The sequence below is a fragment of the Vicia villosa genome, unplaced genomic scaffold, assembly GCF_029867415.1.
Source record: "Vicia villosa cultivar HV-30 ecotype Madison, WI unplaced genomic scaffold, Vvil1.0 ctg.001862F_1_1, whole genome shotgun sequence".
NCBI lineage: Eukaryota > Viridiplantae > Streptophyta > Magnoliopsida > Fabales > Fabaceae > Vicia > Vicia villosa.
The window spans coordinates 416,174-431,265 of NW_026705754.1; the positions used below are offsets into that span (position 1 = coordinate 416,174).

At 39.2% G+C, this 15,092-nt stretch overlaps 1 protein-coding gene across 1 annotated transcript; it reads left to right on the forward strand.

Moving 5' to 3' along the window:
• The first annotated feature begins 726 nt into the window (after window positions 1-726).
• Window positions 727-13,222, forward strand: LOC131636928 (uncharacterized). Its single transcript, XM_058907508.1, has 3 exons — window positions 727-1,619; window positions 1,834-3,002; window positions 12,507-13,222. The coding sequence occupies exons 1-3, from the start codon at window positions 727-729 to the stop codon at window positions 13,220-13,222; spliced, it is 2,778 nt and encodes a 925-aa protein (XP_058763491.1).
• The last annotated feature ends 1,870 nt before the right edge of the window (window positions 13,223-15,092 follow it).

Genomic DNA, 15,092 nt, shown 5'->3' on the forward strand with positions numbered 1-15,092 from the left:
CGCTGGGTACTTCATTGTGTGTTTCAGGAGCTATGAAGACATGGAGAAAATCACGGCTCAGGGACCATATTTCATATTTGGGAAACCTATCTTTTTGAAACCATGGTCGCCTGATTTTGAAATTACGGAGGATGTTCTATGAGTGCTGCCCCTATGGATTACTCTCCCTAACCTCCCTCTGCACCTTTGGGGAAAGAGTAGCATCTCGAAGATCTCTAGTGTTGTTGGCAAACCTATCACTACTGATGAATGCACGGCTAAAAAGTTGAGGATATCCTATGCTAGGGTACTGGTGGAAGTGGATATCACACAAAAGCCAAGGGATACCATCTGTATTAAGGATCATGTGGGGAAGAATTTTGAACAGAAAATTGAGTAAGAATGGAGACCAAGATATTGTCACTCATGTTTGCGAGTTGGGCATGATTGCTCCCAACAGAAGATTAAACAGGCTCCTAAAGTGTGGAAAATGAAAGAGAAGGCTGAAGAATTGAAGCAAGGGGAGAATGTGGAAACACATACCACCACTGCAGGATCTAGCCACACGAAACCAGGGGAGTTAGAGGAACACAAGGAAGCATCTACTGATGAGAACTGGACAGTGGTTACCAAGAAGGGCAAAACACCTATGGCAACACCTAAGCATGACAATCCTGTGCTATTTACAAACCCGTTTACCCACCTTAGGATTGGAGATGGTCCTATAGGAGGGCATAGCCCTGATAAATGATCTGTACCTGGAATGTTAGAGGTATAAATAAAGAGGCAAGGCATCGGAAGGTTAAATCCTACCTCAATAAGTTCAATGTTCCGGTTGTGGGCTTGTTGGAGACTCGTGTGAAACAACATAATGCAGACAGAATAAGAAGGAAATTTGGGAATAAATGGATGGTTGCTGATAACTATGCTCACCATGAGAATGGTAGAATATGGCTGATGTGGAATTTCCAGGAGATTGAACTCAGAATTGTGCAATTGGGAGAGCAATATATCCATGCTGAGGTAAGTGATCTGAACCATAACACTCTGTATTGCCTTACTGTGGTTTATGCTTGTAACCAACTTGAGAAGAGGAAAGTATTGTGGAATGTTATGGAATCTCTAGGAACTAATAATAATCACCCATGGATTGCTATGGGAGACTTTAATAATGTGATCACTACTAAAGATAGGTTTGGAGGCAATAGTGTGACTGAAAAAGAATATAGGGACCTAAGCCACATGATGCACACTTGTGGATTATATGAAGCTGAAACTCGAGGGGGACATTTTACTTGGTCTAATAATCACACTACTGATGTCATATACTCTAGAATTGACCACATGCTAGGAAATTTAGCTTGGTTCCAAAGATATCCTGAGGCCATTGTGGAGGTTTTGGCTCCTAGCATCTCTGATCATGCTCCCATAAGGGTCAGGGCTGAGCAGCAGGCACCTCTAAGGAGGGGTATGTTTAAGTTCCTCAACTGCATCACACAGGACCCTTCTTACACACAGGTTGTTAAAGACAGTTGGAAGAATCAGGTCCCTGTTACTGCTATGCATAGACTATGGAGCAAGCTGAGAAGATTACAAACAACTCTCAAACCTCTTATTAAGAAGAACACAGATATTCAGAGGCAAATTCACTAGGCAAGATAGGAGCTGAGTCTAGCTCAAGAGCAACACACTAATGCTTTGTTTGATGTGCAAATTAGAGAACAAATCAAGTCTTGTCAAGATAGGATCATTCAGCTACATCAGCAGGAGGAGAGGATTCTTATGCAAAAGTCTAAGGCCACCTGGCTCCAATTGGGAGACTCTAATAATGCTTACTTCCATGCATTGGTGAAGGAAAAAAAATAGACAAACAGGCCTTCATATACTCACTGCTTTGGATGGAAGAAGACTGTCTACTAGAGAAAGTATTGAAGAGGAAATTCTGGAATTCTACACTAATCTAGTAGGGACCAAAGCCTCTGAACTCAAAGCCATTGACATCACTGCTATCAGGGGTGGAAAAATGCTGACCAGAGATAATGCCCATCTCCTTATTAAACCTGTGCATGAAGATGAAATCTGGAAAGCCATCCAGAGTTTAGGAGATACTAAGGCACCATGCATTGATGGCTTCACTGCCCATTTCTTTAAAAAATCCTGGATGATAATTAGAGTGGATGTCATAGAGGCTATGCAGGAGTTCTTTAGGACTAGCAAGATGCACAAGGCAGTGAATTGCTCTTTTATTACTCTTATACCTAAGTCATCTGAAGCAAGAACTGTGAAAGATATGAGGCCCATTTCCTGCTGTACCACAATTTACAAAGTTATTTCTAAGATCCTCACTGCTAGGCTGGGCATGATTATTGATACTGTGGTAGATGACAGCCAGTCAGCATTCATACCTGGCAAAGTTATCCATGACAACATCATGTTGGCACAGGAGTCGGTGAGAGGATACAATAGGAAAAACTTGTCCCCAAGGTGTATGATCCAGGTGGACATTCAGAAGGCATATGACACTGTGGATTGGGATGCTCTGCAACACATCATGATTGAGCTTGGCTTCCCCCACCTTTTTGTTAACTGGATCATGGCATGTGTTAGAAATGTGTCTTACAGGTTTTCGCTCAATGGCAGTCCTACTGGAATCTTACAAGCCAAGAGGGGATTGAGACAAGGAGATCCCATATCTCCCCTTCTCTTTGTGCTTGTTATGGAATACCTCCACAGAGTTCTACAGACCTTGGTTCATAACCCTATCTTCAAATTTCACCCCAACTGTGACAAACTCAGAATTAATATTCTTTGCTTTGCAGATGATTTGCTTTTGTTTGTGAAGGGTGATCTTATGTCTATTAAGTTGCTAATGAGTAAGTTCAGGGAGTTTTCTGCTCCCACAGGATTGCTTGCTAGTCCTTCCAAAAGTAAAGTGTATTTTGGAGGAGGTGATATAGAGGAACAAAACTTGATTCAACAGGAAACTGGTTTTGTAGTTGGTCACATGCCTTTTAAGTACTTAGGTGTGCCACTTGATAATAAGAAGTTAACTATAAATAGGTTGAAGGATAGAAAAACACTTAGAAAGGGGGGGATTGAATAAGTGTGACTTAAAAACTTGAGCGATAAAAATAAAATGCACAATTATTTTTATCCTGGTTCGCTGTTAACGAAGCTACTCCAGTCCACCCCCGCAGAGATGATTTACCTCAACTGAGGATTTAATCCACTAATCGCACGGATTACAATGGTTTTCCACTTAGCCGCAACTAAGTCTTCCAGAGTCTTCTGATCACAACCTGATCACTCCAGGAACAACTGCTTAGTTCACTCCTAAGACTTTTCTAGAGTCTACTGATCAACACGATCACTCTAGGCTTAGTTCACTCCTAAGACTTTCTGCTCAGCCAACTGCCAAGACTTCCTGCTCAGCCAACTGCCAAGACTTCCTGCTCAGCTAACTGCTAAGACTTCCTAGAGTATACTGATCAACTGATCACTCTAGTTCCTTACAACTTAATGTAATCTATTCAAGAGTTTACAAATGCTTCTAAAAAGCGATAATCACAACTGTGATATTTCTCTTACAATTTAAGCTTAATCTCACTAAGATATTACAACAGCAATGTAGTGAGCTTTGATGAAGATGAAGATTCTGAGTTTTGATTTGAACAGAGTTTCAGCAAGTTTGATATGAGTTGTTTTGGTGCAGAATCGTTAACCTTGCTTCTCATCAGAACTTCATATTTATAGGCGTTGAGAAGATGACCGTTGAATGCATTTAATGCTTTGCGTGTTCCGTACAGCTTTGCATTTAATGTTATACGCTTTTGTCAACTACCTCGAGCCTTGTTCACGCTGTGTCTACTGACGTAGCCTTTAGTAGCTTTAACGTTCCTTTTGTCAGTCAGCGTAGTCTGCCACGTGTACTTCCTTCTGATCTGATGTTTGTGTATACGACATTTGAATATCATCAGAGTCAAACAGCTTGGTGCACAGCATCTTCTGATCTTCTGACCTTGAAGTGCTTCTGAGCGTGATACCATCTTCTGATCTTCAGTGCTTCTGATCTCATGTTCTTCTGATGCTTCCATAGACCCATGTTCTGATTCTGCTTCGACCATCTTCTGATGTCTTGCCAGACCATGTTCTGATGTTGCATGCTGAACCATTTGAGACACATCTTCTGAGCGCTGAATTATGCGTACTCTTTATATATATTTCCTGAAAGGGAAATTGCATTGGATTAGAGTACCATATTATCTTAAGCAAAATTCATATTATTGTTATCATCAAAACTAAGATAATTGATAAGAACAAATCTTGTTCTAACAATCTCCCCCTTTTTGATGATGACAAAAACATATATAAATGATATGAATTTGCGATCAGAAAGAGTAGACGGCAAAAGACAAATTACACAGCTATAGCATAAGCATATGAATATGTCTCCCCCTGAGATTAACAATCTCCCCCTGAGATAAATAATCTCCCCCTGAAATAAATACTCGAAGAACTTTAATAAAAGACTTCCCTGATTATTTCGGTAGAGACGATCATATGAGCTTCTGCCTTCAGAGAATCCATAGCTTCTGACTTCTGCTTCCATTGGACAGCTTCAGAACTTGAATTTCTTTGATCTTCAGAACATTCACAGCTTCTGACTTCTGCTTCCATTCAGGACAGCTTCAGAACTTGAATTTCTTTGATCTTCAGAACATTCACAGCTTCTGACTTCTGCTTCCATTCAGGACAGCTTCAGAACTTGAATGTCTACTAACATTACTTCATGCTAGATTTGTATCAGAACATTGTTGAATGTACCAGAGCATCATTTGAGCATCTCTACATCCTGAAATGTTACAGAACAAAAACTAAACGACAAAAGTCAGCATGAACGAGTTAGAACATAAAATGTATATTCAAATACATGATATGTATCAGAGCCAAATGTATCAGAGCATTTTAGGCTAAAAACATGTATCAGAGCAAATAATGTATCAGGGCAAATAGAATTTTGTCATAACAGGATAGACAGTGATATTCAAATTCTATTATCAGTGCTTCTGATTCATTCTTCTTTCTTGCTTCTGATCTCTGAAGCTTGACAGCACTCAGCTTGCTTCAGTTTCAATGGTTTTGCTTCTAGTGTTTGCTTTGAAGATTCACTTCACTTCTTTGTACCTGCAAAACACTTAAACCATATAGAACTTGCAGTTCTTGTTAGTGAATGCAACTGATTAAATCAAATCATTTATCACAGTATTTCTCCCCCTTTTTTGTCATATCATCAAAAAAATAGAAAAGATTCAGATGAATAAAACAGAACACATGGAGGAAGAAAATGATTTCATTAAGGTTCAACCAATGGGTACAGAAGTACAAGATGAAAAAATCAGATGCACAGAAACAAAACAGATGCAAAGAAAAGAAAGAAACAACATAGACTCAATCTAAGATGGCCCTAGTCTTGACAAGATCTTGGCCAGCATCTGTTTGACATCATTGTTGTGTTCTTCTTGCCTCTCAATGAAAGCATCATACTTCTCATTGAGTGAACTTTGCTCATCCTGTCTCCTCTGAATCGCTTCTAGAGTCCTTGCAAGACGAGAAGGTTCATCAAGAGAAGTTTCACCGCTTTCAACCACAGGAATGACATGTTGATCTGCAGCTTCCATAGAAGTATCATTTGCTGGGATATCCTCAACAGGGTCTGATTTAGCAACATGATCTTCAGCATCTGCTTCTTGCATAGAAGCATCTCCATACTCTGCAGCAGGAATTTCAGAGTCTCCATTCTCTAGAGCCTGAAGAATGGCAGCTAAATTCCTTGGAGCAGAGGGACCTTCCACTTCTGGTGGGTCAACAACTTCTGGAATGACCAAGCTAGGGTCTTTCTTAGAAGGGTTTTCCCTCAGAAAGTCAAATAAGGTCTTGAAGTCTCCAAGCAGAACAGGATACTCAGGAATCCAGATAACCATGTCCCTGCATGGGTTTGCTTCCATTGCAGCAGCCAGTCTCAATACTTCCAATTCATCCACAAAGGGCTTCTCTTCCAAAAGATATCTTCCTTTGAGGCGAGCAAACCAGAAGTCTTCATAATTCCTCAGAATTCCACGAGGCCTTGGAGCAGCAGCTACACAGGCTTCTTGAAGTTCTAAAAACAGAGCATCTGATTTTCTGCGAAAAATTCTCCAGAAGTTCCGCATAGCAACATCATTTAATCCAGAACTTTCAGCAATTCTGAGAGAATCTAAGGTACTTCTGAGATTCTTCTTTATGTTTTCAAAAACTACACCAATAGAATATTCAGGGCTGGATTTTATTTGGGTTTTTGAAAAAGCAGGGTTGGAGATGAAGTATGGAAGAGGTTCTCTATCCAACCTATAAGAAGATTCTGCTTCAGTATCAGAATCTAACACTACCACTTCAGCTTCAGGACGAGGCTTGGGAGTGTAGTTGCAATCACGGAGCAGTTGCTCATGTGATGCAGAGGTTGGAAAAGGAGAATCACAAGGATTGTTTTGAGAGGTGGAGGGAGTATGTTCAAGAGTGGTATTGGGAGAAGGTTGAGATGGAAAGAGAGTTTGAAGGGGTTGTATGTTCAGAACAAGATTGTCAACAGCTTGGTCAGAGACAAGATTAGTGGAGGGTGAGGGAGACAGAATGGATTGAGGAGATGGTGGAGATTTTGTGAAGGGAAAAGGTGAGGGAGGAGAAGAATTGGATTTGTTTGCATGTGAAGAAGGAATGGGTATAGGGGAAGATGGTGGTGTAAGAATACGGACAACAACGGGTGATTCTGATGAGGCCTTTTCTGGTTCAGGGGTAGGTACAATCTCTATTGGTGTAGCTTCTGAACAAACAACAGGAACAGAAATAGGTTCAGAAATGCATATACCTTTTGAACCCTTCAGAAGCGCTTTGGTCACATCCTCCATTTTCTTCAGCTTTTTACTCTTTGGCTCTTGAATAATCTTTGCTTTGCCTTTAGAAATTTCTTTCCTTCTGACATAAGCCTGAACTTCTTGTTGGTTTTCAACTTCTTGAGGGATATTGTCTTCATCAGAGCTTTGAATAATCATCTTCCTCTTCTTGGTTATCTTCTTTTCAACAGCTTCAACTATCTCCTCATTTTTGTTTGACTTCTTCTTCTTTTTCTCTTTCTCAAAGTCATCAGATACGGCCTTAACAACATTAGCAATCACCTTTTTAGAAGCCTCTTGTTTCTTAGAGACAGCAGAAGGATAATCATGCTTTCTTTTAGTCCTTTCTTCCCTCTTGCGATTCACTTTGAAAGGGACACCTTTGTCTTGATCTTTAAAGCTCTTATTCTCTTCAAGAGATTTTAGATAAACAGTTTTGACTTCAGGTACCTCACTATTGAAGAAGGTTTCAAAGTCATCCAGAACTGGTTCTCTTATGGTTCTTGTTCCAGCTAGAGGTTCAGGAACCTTGAGAAAGGTGTCAATGATTTTCATCTTCTTTAAAGAGAAGGCATTCAGACAAGATCCAGTGGTGACAGCAAGATCTTTGATGATACCTTCAGACTCCAGACTTTCAACAATCTTGGAATGTATCAGAAGGTTTGTAATAATCCTACCAAAAGGAATGGTTGTTCCAGCATTTTCCTTTCTGAAAGCATTCCTGGAATCCTTTACTGCTTTCCACATATGGTTGAAGATAATGTAGATCGCATCAACCTTCTTCTGAGTGGCAATGCAATAGAGAACATACCTTTGATCATTACTGATGAAATCCGAGGCATGAGTTGATTTCCTATGATAGAAACACCCGAGAAGGATCTTTGTCCAGATTCTGTAGATATCTCTCAAGTTCTTAACATGTGTAGTTTTCTTGACATTTTTATAGAGAGTGGATAGAATATCATCCACATCTTCTCTTTGATCAGACTCAAAAACCCCTTCAGGATTTTTCAGGTCAAACATCACTCTTAGGATGTTTTCAGTAACAACAACAGACTTTCCATGGACGAAGGAAAGTATAGCTTTCGGTGCAACCACAGCATGTACCCAGAATTCTTTGACAAGATCCGGATAAACAGGGCCGACGAACTCAGCAAACAACGAGGTCCATCCTTGAAAGATGATGTCTTCTTTAAGATGAAATTGATTTTCTTCAAGGTTATCAAAGTCGACCATGAGTTCACACAAAACTTCCAATTTATCTTTGGGGATGGAGCATGCAACAACAGGGGTGAGTTCCTGGTGTGTTTCATCGTGCATATGAAGAAGAGTAGATGAACCAGCAAAATGAGATGAAGAAGCAGCCATTGATGCAGAATGAACGAAAACGAGCAAGAGAAACGAACTAGGTTTTCGATTAGGGTTTTTAGAAAAACGGCTAAAAACTTTTCAAACGAGAGAATGCAAGAAGAGAGAGAGACAAAGGAGCGAAAAAGATGTATGATATGATTTGAAAAGCATATATAGGGACAAAAAAAATGAACAGTTCCAGAATCAAAGGAAATCAATTTTATTAAATGATGAATGACGTGAGGAGAGAGAACGTGGTAAATGAAGTAATTTAAAAACAGTTACCTAGGTCGGCGTCTTTTCAACTGCACGCTTTGTACAAACCGTACAGACACGTGTTCATCATTAGATAAAAGATGACAGCTGTATTAAGAACAGACTTTACGCCTTCAGATTCTGATCACTGCTTCTGAGTTGATCAAGTTTCTCTTCTGGAAATACTCCTTCTGAAGTGTGCTGATATAAGTCTGAATGATCTTCTGATCCATTACTTCTGATATACACAGCTTCTGGAGGTTTACTTCATTGATCTGCAACTTCTGATAAGACAAAACTGTATCTGACAATAATTCTTAAGCTCTTTGTTTCATCAGAAACAAGTTTATCATCAAAACAGATGTTTACTGATTTGACCACAATCAATGTTTCAATGTTGTATATTCTGTAGCATCAAGAATGAAACATCAAAGCTTTAGAGACAAACCAAAAACAGATGGTTCCAAGACTAATACACTTTCTTTTCTGAGATCCTACAAACATAGTTTCTTCAACAGATTTAAGAACCAGAACTTGAAAGACAATCTTTCTTCCCTTCAAGTGTTGAGACCAACTTGAATCCAGGCGTTAAGTCATGTTGAATGATGTCTTCTTTGTTATCAAGAGAATCTGCAAAAGAAACAATCCTTTTCTTTGGTACCCACATCTTCTTGGGTCCTTTCTTGTTAGATTTTCTCAAGTTCTGATTGAACTTGGGTTTAACATTGTAAGCAATAGGAGGAACAGCATGATAATTCTTAATGTGAGTTTCATGATATTTCCTAGGTTGTGTCACATGCTTCTTAGTGTGTGTAATGTGAAAACTTTGTGCATGTGAGGTGTGCCTAATATCATGTGAGTGGCCATACTTGAACTGATCATACAATGGCTTGTATGTAATTTTCATTTCATCAACAGGTTCAAGTTTGTATGGGGTTTCACCCTCATAACCAATGCCAACTCTTTTGTTTCCAGACACAGCATATATCATAGAAGCTAGCTGACTTCTGCCAATACTTCTAGATAAGAACTTTCTGAAACTTAAATCATATTCTTTCAGAATATGGTTCAGACTAGGAGTGGATTTTTCTGAATCAGAAGGAGATCCAACATTATTGGATAGTTTTAAAAGTTTTTCTTTTAATTCAGAATTCTCCAACTCAAGCTTCTTTGTTTCAAATTCAAATTGCTTTTTCAGCTTTTTGTATTTGAGACTGATCTGAGACTTGAGTTCCAGAAGTTCAGTTAGACCGGAAACTAACTCATCTCTAGTAAGTTCAGGAAATACCTCTTCAGAATCTGATTCTGATGTAGATTCTGATCCGTCATCTTCTGTCGCCATCAGCGCACAGTTGGCCTGCTCATCTTCTGAATCATCTTCTGACTCATCCCAGGTTGCCATAAGACCTTTCTTCTTATGAAACTTTTTCTTGGGACTTTCCTTCTGAAGATTTGGACATTCATTCTTGTAGTGTCCAGGCTCATTGCATTCATAGCACATGACCTTCTTCTTGTCAAATCTTCTTTCATCAGAAGATTCTCCACGTTCAAATTTCCTTGAACTTCTGAAGCCTCTGAACTTCCTTTGCTTGGTCTTCCAGAGTTGGTTTAGCCTTCTGGAAATCATGGACAGTTCATCTTCTTCTTCAGATTCTGATTCTTCAGGATCTTCTTCTCTAGCCTGAAAAGCGTTAGTGCATTTCTTGATATTACATTTTAATGCAATAGACTTACCTTTCTTTTGAGGCTCATTTGCGTCCAGCTCAATCTCATGGCTTCTCAAGGCACTGATAAGCTCTTCCAGAGAAACTTCATTCAGATTCTTCGCAATCTTGAATGCAGTCACCATCGGACCCCATCTTCTGGGTAAGCTTCTGATGATCTTCTTTACATGATCAGCCTTGGTGTATCCTTTGTCAAGAACTCTCAATCCAGCAGTCAGAGTTTGAAATCTCGAAAACATCTTTTCAATGTCTTCATCATCCTCCATCTTGAAGGCTTCATACTTCTGGATTAAGGCAAGAGCTTTTGTCTCCTTGACTTGAGCATTTCCTTCATGAGTCATTTTCAAGGACTCATATATGTCATAGGCCGTTTCCCTGTTAGATATCTTCTCATACTCAGCATGAGAGATAGCATTCAGCAAAACAGTTCTACATTTATGATGATTCCTGAAAAGCTTCTTTTGGTCATCATTCATTTCTTGCCTTGACAGCTTCACGCCTCTGGCATTTACTGGATGTTTGTAACCATCCATCAGAAGATCCCATAGATCACCATCTAGACCCAGAAAGTAACTCTCCAGTTTATCTTTCCAGTATTCAAAGTTTTCACCATCAAATACCGGCGGTCTAGTATAACCATTGTTACCGTTGTATTGCTCAGCAGAGCCAGATGTAGATGCAGGTGTAGGTATAGTCCTTTCACTTTCATCAACCATCTTTTAAATGAAGCGTTTTTCTCTTCCTGAATCTTTTCTAAACACGGTTAAGTGCTTGCACCTTAGAACCGGCGCTCTGATGCCAATTGAAGGATAGAAAAACACTTAGAAAGGGGGGGATTGAATAAGTGTGACTTAAAAACTTGAGCGATAAAAATAAAATGCACAATTATTTTTATCCTGGTTCGCTGTTAACGAAGCTACTCCAGTCCACCCCCGCAGAGATGATTTACCTCAACTGAGGATTTAATCCACTAATCGCACGGATTACAATGGTTTTCCACTTAGCCGCAACTAAGTCTTCCAGAGTCTTCTGATCACAACCTGATCACTCCAGGAACAACTGCTTAGTTCACTCCTAAGACTTTTCTAGAGTCTACTGATCAACACGATCACTCTAGGCTTAGTTCACTCCTAAGACTTTCTGCTCAGCCAACTGCCAAGACTTCCTGCTCAGCCAACTGCCAAGACTTCCTGCTCAGCTAACTGCTAAGACTTCCTAGAGTATACTGATCAACTGATCACTCTAGTTCCTTACAACTTAATGTAATCTATTCAAGAGTTTACAAATGCTTCTAAAAAGCGATAATCACAACTGTGATATTTCTCTTACAATTTAAGCTTAATCTCACTAAGATATTACAACAGCAATGTAGTGAGCTTTGATGAAGATGAAGATTCTGAGTTTTGATTTGAACAGAGTTTCAGCAAGTTTGATATGAGTTGTTTTGGTGCAGAATCGTTAACCTTGCTTCTCATCAGAACTTCATATTTATAGGCGTTGAGAAGATGACCGTTGAATGCATTTAATGCTTTGCGTGTTCCGTACAGCTTTGCATTTAATGTTATACGCTTTTGTCAACTACCTCGAGCCTTGTTCACGCTGTGTCTACTGACGTAGCCTTTAGTAGCTTTAACGTTCCTTTTGTCAGTCAGCGTAGTCTGCCACGTGTACTTCCTTCTGATCTGATGTTTGTGTATACGACATTTGAATATCATCAGAGTCAAACAGCTTGGTGCACAGCATCTTCTGATCTTCTGACCTTGAAGTGCTTCTGAGCGTGATACCATCTTCTGATCTTTAGTGCTTCTGATCTCATGTTCTTCTGATGCTTCCATAGACCCATGTTCTGATTCTGCTTCGACCATCTTCTGATGTCTTGCCAGACCATGTTCTGATGTTGCATGCTGAACCATTTGAGACACATCTTCTGAGCGCTGAATTATGCGTACTCTTTATATATATTTCCTGAAAGGGAAATTGCATTGGATTAGAGTACCATATTATCTTAAGCAAAATTCATATTATTGTTATCATCAAAACTAAGATAATTGATAAGAACAAATCTTGTTCTAACATAGGTGCCAGCCATTGATTGATAAGATGGTGAAAAGAATAAACCATTGGAGCACCAGACTCCTTTCCTATGCAGGTAGGCTCCAACTGATTAGGAGTGTCATGTTTGCAATTGCAAATTACTGGATGCAAATATTTCCACTCCCTAAAAAAGTCATCCACCATATTGAGGGTCTGTGCAGAAGTTTCCTGTGGACAGGTAAGGAAACGATTTCTAGAAAGGCATTAGTGTCTTGGGAACACACTTGTGATCCCATCTCTGCTGGAGGTATGAATCTTATTGATCTTTCTTTTTGGAATAGAGCCACTATGTGTAAAATGCTTTGGAATATTTGTGGAAAGAAAGATGTTCTATGGATTAGGTGGGTGCATATGTTCTATATCAGAAATAGGGATGTGGATACATACCAACCCAATAGTAGTTGCTCTTGGATATTAAAAGCTGTCTTCAAATATAGGGATTTGGTACTACATTCTCCTGTGTGGACTGGTTTCAAAAGTGCAGGGGCTTTTGTGACTAGGAAAATGTATGATTGGCTAAGGGGGAATAAACCAAGGGTGAGTTGGAGAAACTTGATCTATGTGAACAAAGCTAGGCCTCGAGCTTTGTTTACCTTGTGGCTGGCATGCCAAAACCGGCTCCTAACAAAGGAGAGACTTAATAAGATTGGTGTTACTACAGATGGGAAATGTGTGTTATGTGGAGCTCTTGAGAATAGTGATCATCTGTTCTTCCTGTGCACAGAAACAAGGAGGGTGTGGCAAAAAGTGTTAGGCTGGATACGCATCATGAGGGTCCCTGTTGATTGGCAGAATGAATTATGCTGGATATGTTCCCAGGTCCAAGGCAAAAGCAACAAAGCTAGAGTGCTGAAGATCGCAATCACGGAAACTATATGTCATGTTTGGCAGTAAAGGAATCGCATGATCTTCCAAGAAGACCGAGTGGAGGGTTTGTGCAGTGATAGTATTATTGAGATAACCAAGACTAGAGCTGAATGTGATAGAAAATTACATGAGTACTGTAATGGATTGTAGCCTTTAGGGTGCATTTCCACTTAGTCTTTTTGTTGCCTAGATCTTGTGATCGGCTCTGAGTGTAAATGTTTTTTGGAATGAATAAATTCTTTTCTTTGCTCCAAAAAAAAAGATATAAAGATATGTTTAATTGTAATAAATAATAAAAAAAACTAAGGTAAACATAAATAAACAAAATCACGTGACAGCCAAAAAGATGAAAAACAAATGTTGAAAAGGACGCAGGAACCGGTTCCTCCTACATGGAACCCGGTTCTTGAGATGCAGAAAAAACATGTCTCTGGATTTTACTATGGGGAATCGGTTCCTCCCTACATGGGAACCGGTTCCTAGACAGAAAAAAGTCCAAAAACTTGATTTTTATGAAAAAAAAACATATATAACACATATAAACATCAAGACATAATACACAAACATAAATAAAGCACTCTTTGACACATATGAATTTATTAGAGATGTGTACCTTTGATTTATGGTAATGACGAAAACAATTAAATATCACCTTCATCTAAAATTCCAAGCTCTCGTCGAATTTTGTAAAACGATTCTTTTGGAAGAGGCTTGGTGAAGATATCTGCAAGTTGGTTATGAGTATCCACAAATGTTACTTTGACATCACCTTGAAGGACATGGTCTCGGAGAAAATGATGTCGAATGCCTATGTGTTTGGTTCTTGAATGCATGACCGGATTTTTTGTGATATTAGTTGCACTTGTGTTGTCGCATCGAAGAGGAATGCATCCGAGATCAAATCCGTAGTCACGAAGTTGTTGCTTAAGCCAAAGAATTTGTGCACAACAACTACCCGCTGCTATGTATTCTGCTTCAGCCGTGCTAAGAGCAACACATGCTTGCTTTTTACAAGCCCATGATATTAATGCATTTCCAAGAATGTGACAGGTACCACATGTGCTTTTACGATCAGTTTTACAACCTGCATAATCCGCGTCAGAATAACTAATTAAATTGCAAACACTACCTTTAGGATACCATAGGCCAACGTTGGTTGTTCCTTTGAGATACTTCATGATCCTTTTAACCGCCATAAGATGTGATTCCTTTGGATTTGCTTGAAAGCAAGCACAAAGACAAACACTGAACATTATATCAGGACGGCTTGCCGTCAAATACAATAAAGAACCAATCATACCTCGATACTTAGTAATATCAATTGGTGTACCGGATTCATCTTGATCAACACATGTACCGGAGCCCATTGGAGTATTCATTGCTTTGCAATTATCCATATCAAACTTGTTCAACAATTCTTTACAATATTTGGATTGGTTGATAAAGATTCCATCTTTGAGTTGCTTAATTTGTAATCCAAGAAAGTAGTTCATCTTTCCCATCATAGACATCTCGAATTCTCCTTGCATCATCAATGAGAATTCCTCACACATTTCTTTGTTAGTCGATCCAAAAATGATATCATCAACATAGACTTGAACCAATAAAGTGTTACTTTTGATTTTCTTAATGAACAGGGTTTTATCAAACTTACCCTTTTCACACAAAAAATTGCTAAGTCTATCATACCATGCCCTTGGTGCTTGTTTTAAGCCATAAAGAGCCTTTCTCAACTTAAAGACATGTGAAGGATTTTTGAAGTCTTCAAATCCCGGGGGTTGTTTGACATAGACTTCTTCATTGATGTAGCCATTCAAGAATGCGCTCTTGACGTCCATTTGATAAAGCTGAAAATTTAATGAACATGCATAAGCAAGTAAGAGGCGAATAGCTTCTA

Coding starts and splice junctions, on each gene's coding strand:
- LOC131636928 (XM_058907508.1), top strand. CDS start 727: ATGATCTGTACCTGGAATGTTAGAGGTATAAATAAAGAGGCAAGGCAT. Junction 1,620..1,833: donor AAGAACACAGATATTCAGAG/GCAAATTCACTA, acceptor GCATTGGTGAAG/GAAAAAAAATAGACAAACAG. Junction 3,003..12,506: donor CATGCCTTTTAAGTACTTAG/GTGTGCCACTTG, acceptor TCCTGTGGACAG/GTAAGGAAACGATTTCTAGA.